At 36.4% G+C, this 16787-nt stretch overlaps 1 protein-coding gene across 1 annotated transcript in view; it reads right to left on the bottom strand.

Moving 5' to 3' along the window:
* The window catches only part of LOC140163588 (microprocessor complex subunit DGCR8-like), a 42046-nt gene that overhangs the window by 23774 nt on the left and 1485 nt on the right, over window positions 1-16787 (bottom strand). Inside the window, exons 2-3 of the mRNA XM_072186903.1 lie at window positions 4980-6116; window positions 4126-4268 (exon numbers count right to left, since the gene is read on the bottom strand). Of these exons, the coding sequence (XP_072043004.1) occupies window positions 4126-4268; window positions 4980-5487 (651 nt within the window). The 5' untranslated portion in view covers window positions 5488-6116. The remainder of the gene's footprint in view (window positions 1-4125; window positions 4269-4979; window positions 6117-16787) is intronic.

Consider the following 16787-nt stretch of genomic DNA (forward strand, 5'->3'; position numbering starts at 1 on the left):
TTACAAGTAGTTTGTACGCATTGTGGCCTAATGGTTAGGGCGTCAAATTGGATGATTTCATCATCCAATATGCACCCCTAAATAGTAATGAAATTTTATGATACCAAAAGTTTACTCACATAATATATCTTGAAAATTGGAGAAAATTTACAGTAAAATCACCCTCTTATACAAATAACTTGTAGATTTCACTTTAGCTAGCTGTGGACGAAAAATTATGGGTAGTTGAAAACTTAAACTCAGGTTTACCAGAGGGGGACTTCCTGTCAGCTGATTGGCCAAGTTATATGAAGAGCTTATTTCCAAACCGTGTTAAGTCCACCCACTTTCAAAATTGAGATTTTGATGAAAATGGGTAGTGAGTAACTAGGGCTATCCAGCAATGTTTGTGTTTTTTTACAAAATTAGTCAAGTTTCGAAATATTGACACACAAAGTATCGATTTATTCCAAAACGTGTTAAGTCCGTGTTAATCCATGTCAATCAGGTTTTAGGAAGAAACACAGTACTAATACTGCTCTTTTAGATGTAACAGATCATATTCTCAATAATATAAACAATGGTAAAGTTACAGGTTCAATTTTCTTAGATTTAAAGAAGGCATTTGACATGGTGAACCATGACCTTCTTATTTCTAAACTTAAATCATATGGTATTAAAGGAAATGCAATTAATTGGTTTCACTCGTATCTTAGTGGTAGATCTCAGGCAGTAAATATAAACTCTACCCTTTCAGATTTTAAGGAAATTGGTATCGGTGTTCCTCAAGGTTCAATCTTGGGACCGTTATTATTCATTGTATTTGTTAACTCTCTGCCTGAGTCTGTAAATTCTACCTGTAAGTGTGTAATGTATGCTGATGATACAACTCTTTTACTTAGTTCATCTGATCCCAATATTCTGCAAAATGATTTTAATGCTAACCTGAATAACATTGCTGATTGGTTCCAGGCTAACAATTTAACTCTAAACATAAAGAAAACTAAACTGATGTTATTTGGAACAAGACAAGCTCTTCACAAGTTTAACAATGTTTCTCTTGTCTATGGAAATGAACAAATTGAAAGAGTGGAAAAGTTTAAATATTTAGGAGCTACCTTTGATTCACATCTATCATGGAATGAACATGTAAATTATTTATCTTCTAACATATCCAAGCGTATAGGAGTTATTCGTAGAGTAAAGCAATACCTTCCATGGAAAACTGTCAAAATGCTTTCATAAGCCCTTGTCTTTCCTCATTTTGACTACTGCAGTTCTGTTTGGTCCAATTTCAGTGCCTGTCACAAAAATGAGCTCCAAATTTTGCATAATAGGCTAGCCCGAGTTTTGCTCTCTGCAGACATTAGAACTTCAGTAGACAATATGATGAGGGACCTAGACTGGGTTAAACTTGGCTGTAGATGGGAGCATCAATTACTTATTTTAACTGTTAAATGTCTCACACAAATTGCTCCTAATTATCTTTCATCTCATTTTACTTTCACTCATTCTACACATTCCAAATGTACAAGGGGTCAGTCTCAAAACAGTTTGGTTGTTCCAATATGGAAAACCTCTTCTGGAAAGAAAACTTTCCTTTACAGATCTTCAGTTGCTTGGAACAATCTTCCTCCAAATCTTCGTATCAATTTTAATTCAATGAGTTTGGGTGGATTCAAAAATGCAATTGGTCTGCTGTAAGTTTTGTATAAATATTTTGAGCTCAACATTGCTGCATTTTGTTTTGTATCATGCATGTTTGGTTCTTTCATTTTGTATAATATATATATTTCTTATTTTGTTATTATCATGTTCATGTATTATGTATATATAATTTTAATCAGGTCTTCCAGGGAGACCAGTACATTTGTATTGATGGAATTTCCTGAATAAATAACGAATAAATAAATAAACAATCCAGTTTGTTAGCAAACTGTTAAGTCCACGAACACTGCCCTTAATTGTGGGCAGCTTGTAGGCAGGTAGCATGGCATAGGGCTTCCAATAGTTAATCGCCCAAGTTCTGCATGATTGATAACACTGCCTTGCTTTGCGTCTTCATTCTTGTTTGGTCCTGAGACTAGTATACCTGAATTTGGTCTGCATAAAAAGATATTGTTGTTGTTTTTTAAATATTAGTAGGCCTAGTTTGTATAGGATTTCTTAAATATTTGATAGATACCTCCAGAAAAACATGAACAGGGTGGGAATGGGGGAGAGGGAGAGGTTGTGATGGTAGAATTAATGTTAGAGGATGGTGGTAAAGTTGATATTATTATTTTGTATGATTATCGAAATTCAAGGTATTATTTAAAAGTTAAAGGTATAAAAAAACTTAGGACTTAAAGACTTAAAAACTTACGACTGTCAATATGAGATTAGGGTGGCAGCATGGGGGAGGGGGAAATTTCGATAATGTGGTAAAACAAGTGGATATTTCAGGTCATCACTTATTGTCAGTGAAAATGACGTTTATTCAATTCTGAGAAATGCAATACAACTAAGTTTTGAATTTTGAACTATTTTAAACATCAAATTTTGGTAAAAATGGGCGGGAGGGGGTTCGAGATGCAAGGTGTTTTTGTGGCAAAATTGTGTTTTATAGTAGAGAGAATAACATTTTGTATGTTTTTAATAAATTTGTTATCTTTTAAGACTAGTTTGAGAAAAATATGGTTAGTTCTGTGTTACAGATACTAAGTCCATGCTATTTTTAAAACAAATTAATTCATTAAAAAAAATAAAAAGTCTCTATACTTTGATCAGCTCGTAATCGGCGGGAATTGTTAGGCTTTTACCACTACGCCGAAAAGTAGATCCGCGTTAAGAGTGATATTGTTCATCTGGAAGATCTACAATGTGCATGTTAAAGAAAGTAGACAAGTATAGGACTTGAATTAATAAATTGTGATTTTTCTGGCGAGGTGTCACAAGATAATTCTCTAAATAAGATATATTGATATTAATCCGCGATGTTAAAATCCCCGCCGATTACGAGCTGATCAAAGTATAGATTTTAACTTTACCTATTTTTATGGTTCTATATACGTCACCTTCACTTCAATGTAATTTTATAGAAATCAAACTTTTTTCATTGCCATAAAGAAAATTCCTGATTTTCTTCGAAGTGAACCTTGTGGACTTAACACGGTTTGGAAATAAGCTCTTCATATATTGATTGATATTTAGGGGTGCATATTGGGACTTTTTCAAAACATGTTTTTGGGTATCTGACAAATAGCTTGATAATAATAATACTGGATGCACTGTGTGTGCACTCAAGCTGAGATCCATTGGTCAGTTCAGTGAGAAAAAGACAACCCCATTGAGAGTGTGTGTGTGTTCAGTGCTGCATGGTAAACACAAAAGATGTCCAAATGAGTGAGCTGTTGTGCTGGTCATCCCTATCTATAGGTAAGCAATTATGCTCATCGTAAAAAGCATTATCGACTCAAGAAACCGTTTTTTCAGTTTTTTATATTTTGGTCTATTTTAGATTTTAGGCATCATTTTATGCAAATAAGCATTATTTTGTGGATTTTAAAAAGTTCATTTTGATGCCTTATATGGTCAATATCTCAAAAAATAAGGCCAATATCAAAAAAATTATAAAAAAAACGGTTTTTTGAATGGAGTCTGAAGATTAAGAAAAAAACAAAACAAAAATTTTTGGAAAGAGTTCTTTTTTTGTTATGATGTACCAAAAAAAATTGCCAAAAATTCATGTTTTTGTAATTTCTTTTGTTTTTGCACCAAATCTGTATTTATATTCAGATTCCTTGATGTCTTGTCGATATAAACATGTATACTTTTAAACGTCTTGCATGAATAATTACAAAGTTATGGCACTTTTACTACATCCATGTCTGAGAGTACACAGCCACCTTAACTACCCATTATTCATTTCATTTAAAAAAGGCAATTAATTTTAAAATAATCAGCAAATTTACCACAAAGAATTTCATAATTGCATAATTGAGTGTTATATGTCGACTGCTCAGTGCCAGAAATGGGTAAGTGCAATAGCTGCCATGTGTAACTGCCGTGTGTATACTCTCACTGTGAAATTGCAAATTGTTCACAGGGCAGCTATTGCACTTACCCACTTCCGGCACTGAGCAGTTGATATAGGCCTATACCTACCCTTCCACTACCACTTCCCAGTAGATATGGTCTAGACCATGTTGCTACTCTTGTTGGTCTATGTAGATATAACGGCATACCACATTGGTGTATTATTGATATCCAGCCCGGTGGTAGAACACTGATTGCTTGACGTTTCATGCCTACAAATGAATTGAACAATTAACTTGGTAGAAACACTATTAACTTGAAATAGAAACACTTGATTTGAAGAAATTTTTTTTATATAACCTTTCTTTTATATGACAACTTGTTTGTTAAAATTTGAACTGCAGTTACCGTATTCATTCCAATAAGCGCTCATATCCCAATAAGCGCCCACCCAGGGTCTTTTCAATTTGCTAAAGGGTACCATAAATGTTGAAGTGACTGATAGATGTTGATACAATGAAATAGCTGGAGGATTTGAAGTCCTGTGTAAATTTGCAATACATTTACTGCATCAGAAAAGCTACTGGAACGTCTCAATACCCTATTATAACATGAGTAAATTTGTCTCTAATAAACGGCCCTTACGAAAAAATTAGGTAAATCAGGTAAAAAATGACTTTGAAAAGCACACTGGGCTTATTGGAATGAATATGGTAGTCTCAAAAAATTTAGGTAATATCACAATTTATACAAAGAGGAAATTTTTTATTTATTGCAGTGCAGCTGACACTTGATTTCAGATATACCTTCTCAAAACATTTTTATGTTCCTTCCAAGTTTTATTTGGACAATTTATCAATCTCACACTTATACCCATAACACAATGTATTTGTCATGCCAGCCACTTATTAGCCAACAGCAAACTGTCTTTTATTTACAAGCAGGCAGATGCTGATTTCACACCCCTACCCTGTTATTCTTACCTTTGAGGACAATCTTGTGAACAATCCCAACAACTCCTTCAGGAAGTTCTTGCTCCCCAAAACTTCTTTCGTTGTTGCGTCTGTCAGGTTCTTGCGTTCCATCTCCATCCCCTCCTTCCTGGCTCTTCTGACTTTCACCATTCATTCTCTTCCTCTTTGGTGCCCTCATAGTCTCAGATAAACCTTCATCAAGCATTGCATCAATTGCATCGCTATCATACTCCCAATCCTCTTCAAAATTATTGCCATCTGCATCCTCATTTTCATCCTCTTGGATGTCGGTGTCCTCTTTCACCTCATCAACTAATACCATTTCCTCCCCATCTGGTGGGATTGAATCTTGAGCTAGTTCTCTATGACTACTACTCAAAATATTTAAGTTTTCATCATCACCACCACCATCAACATCATCTTGATTATCATCATCATCATCATCATCTTGATCCTCATCATCTTGATTACCCAGAAGTTCATTGTTTTCCGTTTCACTGCTTCCATCATCCGACATGTTTTCCAATTTAATGACGATGTCGTCATGATCATCATCACTATTACCAAATTCACTTATGATAGCATCATAATTATCATTGTTATTAAACGATATATTCAAATTACGGAAGTGGTGATGGTGGCGAGTAACCCGAGTAGGGAAGTTATTAGATTGACTCGACGAGGCAAGATCTTCAAGAGTGCTTGAAGAATCCTCTTCCGGAAATCCAACATCGGGAGAATCTCTACCACTGTATTTAATTCTTTTTTATTTGAAGGCTCCTCCTCTTCTTCCACTTCCCCCTCCTCAAGGTCGTCTTCTTCGACAGGTCCCTCTCCGGTGGCCCCGTCGGCTTCATCTCCCCCACCCACATCCTCAGTGTCCGTATCATCATCAACACCAGCACTGTCCACTTGTAATTCTCCAATGAACGGTTGCTGGTGAGATGAAGACGAGGATGGCAAGGGTGGTTGCAGAAAATCGTCTACTGGCAACGGCGGATGCAACAGATGATCCATCGGTAGCGGTGGTAACGATGAAAAGTTCCATAAATGGTCATCATCATCATCCATCATCCTTCAGGTTTTTGACACCCAAGTTAACTACTGCTTCTTATTACTTATTAGTTTAGCAGTACAAAAAGAGTCCTGTATAAAATAACGAGGCAAAAGATATTGCATGCAATCACAACAAATAATAATTACAGCTAACACCACATTTTTAAACAACTTAAAAGGAAAGTGACCCGATATAATTGGAAAATGTTGTCCCTTTCAAACATTCATGCAAAAAGAACAGGTAAATCAGGCTTTGCCATTTGAAATTTGCAGGGGAGCTTTTAATCGCTCTCCTCGAGTGCTGCAGGAGAGCATTAGGATATCAGTTTTACTGTACTGTATATGTGTGGTTATCATTGTTACACGAAATGTAGGTGAGCAATAAAAAGCTCTCCTCAGCTTTATTTGAGGAAATTGATGGGGAGCAATTGCTCTAGCTCTCCTCAAACGGCAAAGCCTGGTAAATGCTTCTTGTAAATGTGACTAATTCCTTATGGAATTACTGACATTTATACAGTGAGATACTGGTACCAAGTGTTTTTCTGCAGTGTTTTTATTAATGATAATCATCATGATCTTGTAATATGTTGATATCAAATGAAAGACCTTATTTTTCTCATTAACATATTGAAATTAGGAGTTCCAAATTGGTGTATTTCCGAAGAAATCATCAAAAAACATGTAAAATTAGTCTTAAATGTGGGCTACCATTAAGACTAATAATTCGACAGTTTTTTGATGATTTCTTCAAAAATATACCGATTTGGAACTCCTAATCTTAATATGCTAGAGAAAAAATATGAGCTTTCACCTGATACCCAAATCTGGATTTAATGGGGTAAAGTGGGGATGAGGCTGTTAATCGGGTCACCCACCTTTAAGATCCAGATGTTTTCCTGTTTTTTTTCAGATTTTGCTCCAATCAATTTCATGCACAAAATTGCACTTATAATATAAGGTCTTTTGTGAGAAAAGTCTACCGGCCGGGGGCTACAATTGTTTCACTTTAAAGTTTGGTAGAGCCTGACCTCAGTGCTTTTGCATGGTTCTGCTGACCAAGTACCCTTGTACACATTTGTTTATACTGCACACAAAGAGTACCAGTACACTTAAAACAAAAAGTAATATCTCAAAGATACTAAACCTAAATTACCAAATAAAGTTATCAATAGATCGATAATTTTGTTCTAAGTTTTTTGACACCTCATTCGGCACAATCAATGTAACTTTATACAAATTACACCAATTTGAATGGAAAAGAGACAATTTCAAAAGTGACACACTTGGGATATTCTTTCCTTCAACTTCAAGGTAATTCCCACCGGCTTTTGTAACAGGCTCATAACACTCACTCGCTGTGCTCATAATTAATAGCATGTTTCAAGAGAAAACCTTCATCACTTTTGAAATACAATCTTTTTTCATTCAAATAACAGACTTGCTAACCTACCGAAGTCAGAATGAGGGATATTGAGACCAAAACCTTGTACATGTACATAAACCATGTATTGACAAATTCAAAGACTTGAGGTGTGCAATACTTGAAGCTCCAGAGAAGGGTTTGAAGGTCTAAATTTATCACAATAGACTAGAATGCTAAAGCAAAATTTTTAAGTGAAATTTGCATCGTTTTCTGCTGTTCTAACATTTAAATTTGCCATCACTGAAATTTTCTGAAACCAGGACTGTCCCTCATTTTCACTTTGGTAACCCCCAAATGAGGGACAGTTGGAAGGTCTGAAATAAGGAGGGAAAATCAAGTTCCATTGTGCCGAATGAGTTATCAAAGTACGCAGAACGAAATTCTCCATCTATTGATTAGTGTTTAGATATTGCTTTTGTTTAAAGTGTACAGATACTTTTTTATGCGCTCAGTATATTAGGCTCTGGGGTATACGGCCTGTGAAATTAACTTGGCGCACCCACTTCTATTCTGTGACTGAGTGACTTAAGGGGATACTACACCCCTGCCCAATTTTGTGCCTATTTTTGCATTTTTCTCAAAAATTATAGCGCATTGGTGACAAGTAAGCTATGTATATTATAGGGGCAAGGACTACAACTACTGCACTGGAAATTTTATTTCAGCAGAGACAACAGTTGTGGAGTTACAGTCAAACATGAGGGAAAACCAATATTTGATCAATAAATCAATAACTACTTGCCTTGAGGTGCTGAATTTTCAGTGCAGTAGTTGTAGTCCTTGCCCCTATAATATCTTACTTACCACCAATGCGCTATAATTTTAGAGAAAAATGCAAAAATAGGCACAAAATTGGCCAGGGGTGCAGTACCCCCCTTAAGCACTTTATTGACATCACTCCCAAACTTTCAAGGCGAAACACGGTAATAGCATACTTGAATATAGTGTGATACCGTAAACGTTCGCCTAATGGCGCATCTGGGCTTCCTTTGCCTTGGGGTAAATTTCATGTACAAATAGAGAGCTCCTTCCTCTAAAAATCCCAACAAGATTTTTATGGGAGGGCACTTTTAGTTTGTGTCTAAAAATCCAGTTATGTCAAGGGAGCCCATAGCGCCATTAGGCGAACGTTTACAGTATATAACTTATAATATAGGCCATAACTTAAGTGTAGTATACTTGAATATGGTGGAGAAACTATAACTTAAAATGTAAGTACTAACTAGTTGCATCTTTGTATGCACTTAAAAAAGTTTACAAGTTGTGACACAACCTGATCAACTCAGACTAAAGTCAGACATTTTACAATGTAATTGGGTTATTACCACTCCCGGTACCATACTAATTTGGTATGGTACCAACAAGCCCTATCAATGTTGCTGATATCCTTAATTAAATGTCCCTGGCATATAATTTGGTTTCATAGTTATTAACTCTATGTCCATTTTTTTATGTATTTTTGCTCCTCATTTTTTGCCTACTATAATCAAATTAAGAAATACTTCATTTGATTATAGTAATAAGTATCGTACATATATCTCAATTTCATTATTGCTGACTTTGGTCTGATTGGATCAAGTCATATGTGACCTGCTCCCACAAAATTAGTACATAGTCACAATTTGGTAGTTTCAAGACCTTCTGGCCGCCGAGTTGATATTCTTTGTTTGATACACACCTGTACAAGCCAGTAGCATGTTCTTTGTGAATGCCCACTGTGTCCCATTCACAAAGGACATCCTCCTGGTTTGCACAGGCCCCATTCACAGAGACATACTTCTGGCTTGTACAGGTGTGCGTCAAACAAAGAACATCAACGCAGCAGCACTGCCCTATATTAAGTATACTTGGACCAGGAGCTAAAATCAGCTCCTGATCCCAAAGATGGCTCCTGGCCTATAGTTTGTAGTGTAAAATATTGGACACACCAGGAGCCAAAACTGGGTAACCATGGGGTAAAAAGAGCCTGGGTGCCTGCTTAATATAAGCCTTGCTGCAGCAGCCAGAAGGTCTTGAAATTATCAATTGCGACTTTCCATAGGAGCAAGTCACATGTCAAATTTATCTTGCTGCATCAGTGGGCAGACTAAAGTTGCTTAAAGTTTACAAACATAGTACAAAGTAATAAGTTCTATAGTTTAGCAAGATAACAATCATAGCAACTACTACATATCATACTGGTACTATCAATATCAAAGTTGAAATAAATTACTAAAACACTATGTGTACAATAGCCAAATAGGTATACTGCTCAATGGCAAGCCTCTGCTCATCATGATGAACGGGTTCCTCCAAGGCAGTCCCCAGTGTTGATTGGTTCCATTAGTATGTGTGTGTAATGACTGTACTCTCACTTATCAATAATAGAGACAGGGATTCAGAATCGGCAAATGCCCTGGCAGTATTATTTGAAATAACAGCACAGTCAAATTGAATTGTACAGATGTCCTCTCTGCCATGACCTTTTGACCTCTAACATTTGAATAGAGAGCATGCTTGCTACATACTCTTTCACTGCACTGCTATAGTATTGCTCTTGATGACACACACCAAAGGTCAGAGTGGAATGGTTTTATATATATGCAAACTGTTTGTGAAATCCTTAGTATTAAATGCTTACAATATGAAATTGAGTTATTTTTGTTATTATTACTAATTAACAGTATAAACTGTGATCCTATGACGCTACGCCACTGCCTTGCGCTTGCTTTCGCGGTCATATACATCATGTATATGCTTGAATGTGAATGGTCATGAAAAAATATTCAAAAGTTAACTTCTGAACCAGTATTAAATAAATCCCATTTTTTTTTCTGAAACACATGGGAACCAAGGGAGAACTGTGCCAGTGCATTGATTGGTCACAAACCAAAGCTACAAAATAGTTCAAAACTATTTAAAATTAGATTCGTTAAAACTATTCAACTGGACTCACAGTTTCGAGAGGCAACGGTTTCACACCTTATCCTACAGTCTATCTAGTCTGAAGTACAAAGTACCGACGCGGCCGCACACATTGTGCCGACTTTGTAGGCACGCATACCTGCAGCAGAGACGCAGCACTGCACACTGTTCACGCGCGTGTTGTCACTTTGTACTTAGAGCGGACAAACCATAGGTGCATCTTCAGGCCGTCTGTTGGTCCGTCGGCAATTGGTCACTGACCAGTGGCGAGATGGTGTTGCCAGAGGTTGTAGATTTAGAGCCAAACTTCTTTGGAATGTTCTTAATAACAGAATTGTAGGCCCCCACCAAGTTGTGACGCAGGCCGCCTCCCCTGTTGAGTGAAGGCTGTTCTTTCTTGACATAGATCGCTTCCTTTACTCCCCTTTTGTACCACCTGCGCAATATATTCAAGCGCAATATACCACTTGAGATTACCATCGCTCTAGTTTGAAAAGTATACACCCTATGATAGCAAAAGTTAACATTTCTGGTACGGTAAGTTCTTGGTTCAGGGAATCCAAAAATGCACTTAAAATCCGTGTAGGGTTTTACAATACCCCAAAAAAATATTTTTGAAAATGTACTAAACTGATGGGTTAAAATGGAATTAAATCCACTGGCCAATTTCTGAAATTTATATACACATTGGTTTACTATCATTAAGCTTCATAAAATTAGAAAGTTAATGGTCTGAACATTTTAAAACTGCATTAAGAATTGATGAAAGGTAGGTTACACATGAATGAAAATCAGTACCTCAGGGAAGGTTCATTTAAATTACAAATCATATTTCTTTCCACATGCACCAGGGATTGCACCCTACACTCATTCTAATTCCATTTTTGGATTCCTTGGGCCAATAGCTTTCTAAAAATGTATACTTTTGCTATCATAGGGTGTATAGATTTCCAGATATGACCCTAAATACCTAGCTTGGTGCATCATGATAGAAAATGAGAGGTGTGACACAAAGTTCACTGGAATCTGTCTGTCTGTGTGTCCGCATCTTTTCTCGGAGACTGGGGGTTGTGCGTTCCTCAAACTTGGTGGGTAGGTGCAGCTTGATATGAGGAAGAACCAGTTTATATTTTTTAAGGTCAAAGGTCAACGACCGGGTCAAGTCCAATTGAAGTCTAATTTCAAATTGCTCCTATGGAGCTCAAACTTGGTGGGTTTGTTGACCTTGGACTAACAAACAAAAGTTTCCACGGTGACCTTTTCGTCAGACCTACGGTTAAGAGGTCATAGGTCAAAAAAGATAGAAATTTCAAATTGCCCCTATGGAGCTCAAACTTGGTTGGTGAGTGGACCTTGAACTATAATTAAAGACAGAGATAAAAAGAATTTATCGCGTCTAACGTCACCTGTCAATCAAATTCGAGCATGGTTTGTTTACAAGTGTCGTGATGATGACTTGCTGAACGCTGATTTATAACCGGGCGCTTTATTATTGTTAATTTTGCACCTTTCGACATGCAAACCATCTCAAAAGTTAGGTCTTTATAGTAGGAAACTTTCTTTGGCGAAGGCACCATGTCAACAATGACTAGAAAAGCTGCTATTCCTTTTCTCCGAGCAGCACCAGATAGATCGGTCTTCCTTTTACACGCTGATTAACCTGTGTAAACCAATCAAGGATCGTAATTGACAGTGACATCAGACGTGACAAATTTTTTTAATCTCTGTCTTTAATTATAACAAACAAAAGTTTCCCCAGTGACCTTTTTGTCAGACCTAAGGTTAAGAGGTCATAGGTCAAAAAAGGTAGAAATTTTAAATTGCCCCTATGGAGCTTAAACTTGGTGGGTGGGTGGATCTTAGACTAACAAACAAAAGTTTTCTCGGCGACCTTTTTGTCAGACCTACGGTTAAGAGGTCATAGGTCAAAAAAGGTAGAAATTTTAAATTGCCCATGGAGCTCAAACTTGGTGGGTGGGTGGGTGGGTGTATCTTGGACTACCAAACAAAAGTTTCCACGGTGACCTTTTCGTCAGACCTACGGTTAACAAGTCATAGGTCAAAAAAGGTAGAAATTTCAAATTGCCCCTATGGAGCTCAAACTTGATGGGTGGGTGTCAGGTCAGAACAGAAAGTCAGGTCAAATTGCAAAAAGCTGCAATTGAGCTCAGCTGTGAGGAAAGTGATCCCAGCCAAAGGAAAGGACACACCCTGATTTTGAGATCTGCAAAAGCCAATAACCATGACAGCCGAAAAGCGCAAAATACGGGTAACCGCCTAGTACAAATAATATGTAATAATTTCTGGCAATGTTGTGCATTTCAAAATATGATTTCTTTCACAAATATCCTCCAAACTTAGTTTCATATTGCAGAGGAATTCTGTGATTTTTTTGACCCGTTGAGATTTTTGATGTTATATCAAAAGTAAATTGGCAAAGAAATATTTTGTGAAAAACGAATTGCTTTTGTGAAGTGAGGGCTAAACCTGTTCTGCCGTTTACAGCGATACATTGTCGCCCTGTTCGGGGAGGTCACCTCACTCAGTGGGCAGATGACACATTCGATGGGTGTAGGTCGCCCTATCGAGCGCATATTCCGACTGTAAACTCATGGCCCATATGAGCATGGTGTACTGGTTTACAGTACCCTGTTTTCCATGGGTGACTGTAGGAACCCATGGATTTGATCCATGTATCAAAAGACACATGACCACATCTATAGATTCATGGACAGTCATGGTTTGAATTTGATGGCAAATTTGAATTCACTTTTTTTTTTATTGCTACAACAGTGCAACGCCTTAAACCCTTAATCCTCTTATTCACATTAAAGTTACTGGAAATCATCAACTATCATAATATAACTTAACTTATACAGTACGACGGCAACTTCGTGACCTGTTTTGTTCGACAGAAAATTTATACGGGTTGGTGAACACGAGTTACGTAACACAATGTTGAAATTTTAGCAGGCAAACACGTTTTATCAAAATAGCTCCAGAAATGGAAGACACGGGTCGTATATTGCTCCATTTATGTGCCCTGACCACAGATAAGATATCAAACATTTGTGTAAAGCAACAAATAACTTGTAAAAGTTGAATTAAATGGAAAATAAAGAAGCTTGAACATGTCCAAAGTAGCTGGGAAAATGAGAAAAATTGCATGTCACGAACACAAAAATGTTCATATCATCAAGCAAGAAAAAGCGCCGAAATCAAAAATGGGTGTCATGTTATAGAATAACTAAAGTTAGCTTGCCTGAAAATTTTGTGAATTTTGGTTGGGGTATATTCTTAGTCGTATGTTGAACATGTTGAAATGTTTATCTTTGTGCTTGACTACTGGCTAACTCCACAGAAATGGTACATTTTCATAAATTTTAAAAGTTCATTCAATGCTTCCAAGTTATTGTTTCCTGGAAAGTAGACTAACAAAGCTTTCAGAAACCACTTTTGTTTTTTGCCTTGCACAATTTAATATATTTTTATGACAATTTTAAGTAGTGGGAACTGGAACAGGTTTGTGTATCCCTAATTTTGCAGGAAATTGCTGATCTTATGAGTATTGCTGATCCCAGTGTACATGCACAAAAGATATGTATTAGTGGTTTAATATCAGCTTTGATATCTCTCCTGCAATTCCATAACAAAATTTAAACCCATCAGTAACAGTATAAATGTATACTACGGCCTTCAAATGTGGGTATTGAAATGTCCCGTCTGTCACAGAAAAACATCAAAAAGTTGTTTATTTTCTATATTTTAATATATTTTTTGTTCAAAACTTAATTCCTATCTCATATCAAGTAGGCCTCATATAAAAAACAAAGTAAAATTGTTCACTGACATTTAGTATAGAAGATATTCCATCTCAAAATGTGTCCGCCTGTCACATTTTAGCATTCTTACCATGTACAATCAAATGGGGGGAAATTTTCAAGTCAGAAATTTTGGGTTTTTTACTTCAGATTCATATTCTGCACTAAATTTTGGCAAATAAAAAATGATTTAATGCTCATTTTGACAATTAAAATTCCATCTGGCAGTCAAACCATTGTAAACACTAAAATTTGATCATTTTTATGGGTACTGGCTGTTTGAGGTTGACTCCCTTCGCATGAGAGACCTCAAATGATGTTTAAGGTAATATTTTATCATGATTAGATGTTGTTTGTAATTTCTGTAAGAAAATAAATCCCACAAAGTATATTTGAGCAACTCACCATTGCTCTAAAGAACACATAAAAAATGTTCAAAAATGGTCCCGTCTGTCACGTCCCGTCTGTCACGACTTTGTCGAGCCCAGGTATAAAAGTCTCAGCTTTGCATTTTTTGAGTATGATGTTTACTGAGAGTTTATGTACCAATGTTTAATTTTGACAGCATTTTTCAATAAATCTCACTTGAGAACAGATAGAGTTTTGCAAGAATGTACTTTTTTTTAAAATAGGTGCTTTTTCCGTCCGTCTGTCACGCTGTATTTCAATTTGCAACCATACAGCCATTGAATCACTTTGTTTCATCTTGTGTGTTTTAAATTAAATTATGACATGTTCTCTTTGACTTGGAGTATAACAATTTGGGATATGTCTTGTAGATTTTTTTGTTGAGGCATTTGAAAAAAAAGAGCCTATCTAAATGTCCCGTCTGTCACGCTGGAGTTAGCCTACTGACTACTGTCACGCGATATATTGTAGTTTGTACGGCCGATGTTTTTCCTGCAAAGAAACTTTCATTGTCAATTGTCCATTGTTGGTTATTTACCTTGAAAATAATACTCCCAACGTTCAAACAATTTTAAAGTCAGCATAAAGGTTTGTGTTACATTATTTGGACGGTGTTAATTCATTCCAGAAATATAATATATAAAATAGAATTTTTTAAAAGATATCAAATCGATCGAATGTAGGATTAGGCCTAAATATGAAATACTTAGCAACAAGAAATAAATCATGAAAAAAGTGGGCCTTCAAGCTGACATTCATTAGGCTTATATTATTAAAGACAAAAGGGAGAGAAAAAATGAAAGAAAAACAAACTGAAAAATTCAAAGAATAACATTGTGGGAATCGAACTCTCAACCTTTCGCACTGCATACCGTCGCTCTGTGCACTAAGCCATCGCATCTTGTTTTTGCAAAGGGTATAATTTTGCTATCTTATTTCTCATTCAACATGTTCAAGTATCTCACTCAGCAACAATCTTTTCAAAACTGCTTGTACTTCAGTTAAATGAGATGATACTACCTTCTTTGACGACTACAATATTTTGTTACACAATAGAGTATTTTGCATTTATAAAATATATAACAATAGACATTTTTAATTGCTATATTGATCAATATAACATGTATAATAGACAGCGCCGGCTGGGATCCATTTCGTGAAGCATCGTGAGTTGATGTCGTGACACTTGCAACGTGCGCTAACGACACGAGAACTCAAAGAACGCAACTTTTCAACCTACGACTAGGTTGTTCCACCGCTCATTTTCACTGAAAATTTAATACAAGCTCTGGTTAATTAATGTTTATCATAACAGAAAAGCGTTAGACCGGCGTTTCCTCAAAGCTGTAGATATAAGGCGAGTGAAAGTCGATTCCGAGTTTATCGTCCCCCGCCCAAGCGTCACTTTTTGGAAACCAAAACACCACGTCAAATTTTCAAAAATGCCAAAATAATTCATTATTTTCAACTTATCAGTGTTTTCACCAGTTTTAGCAATTGGAAACATATATTTTTGTTTGTAAAACATATAAATTCATAACTTGGAAGCAAAACCAGGCTCTTTTCTAACTTTTCTAGTCCCTACCCATATAAACACATGTTTATAAATAACATGTACGAGTGTGGCTTTAAATCAACACGCATTTTAGGTCAATAATGAAATCTGATGAAATAATGAAAAATGAAAAAGTCACCTCACCAACTATATCTGGTTCCATACAGCAATACGCAGCGATGCGGATATAGTATCATCACCGGAACTGAGATTTTGCGACATTTTCGATGTTTGTACCGGGGAATTTCAGACACGGAGACTCATGGAGATTTCAAAAATTCGTCCAAAGGTAACCAAAGGGTTGGGGATCGCATTTTTAACTATCACTAAATGTTTCGGAATTGAGGTCGGCTAAAAAGTAGACAGTTTCGGGACTGTAATTGGTGTAGATGTCACATTTTGAACAGTGAGCGATAAGTGACCAATTTGATGCTCAGCGCAAGTGACTATCTTTACTCAGGGTACTCACCAACCTGGGAAAAAAAAGGGACGATAAACTCGGAATTGACTTTCATGGGCCTAACCATTTTTAGTGATCGTGACATGCATTTTCTCTCATTTTTTAGGCTACTTCGCGCACCAAAAGCATTCATTTTTTCCACAATAATTCAACTTTAACACGTTATTCTTTGCCTTATACTCATGTTTCA

The sequence above is a fragment of the Amphiura filiformis genome, chromosome 11, assembly GCF_039555335.1.
Source record: "Amphiura filiformis chromosome 11, Afil_fr2py, whole genome shotgun sequence".
NCBI lineage: Eukaryota > Metazoa > Echinodermata > Ophiuroidea > Amphilepidida > Amphiuridae > Amphiura > Amphiura filiformis.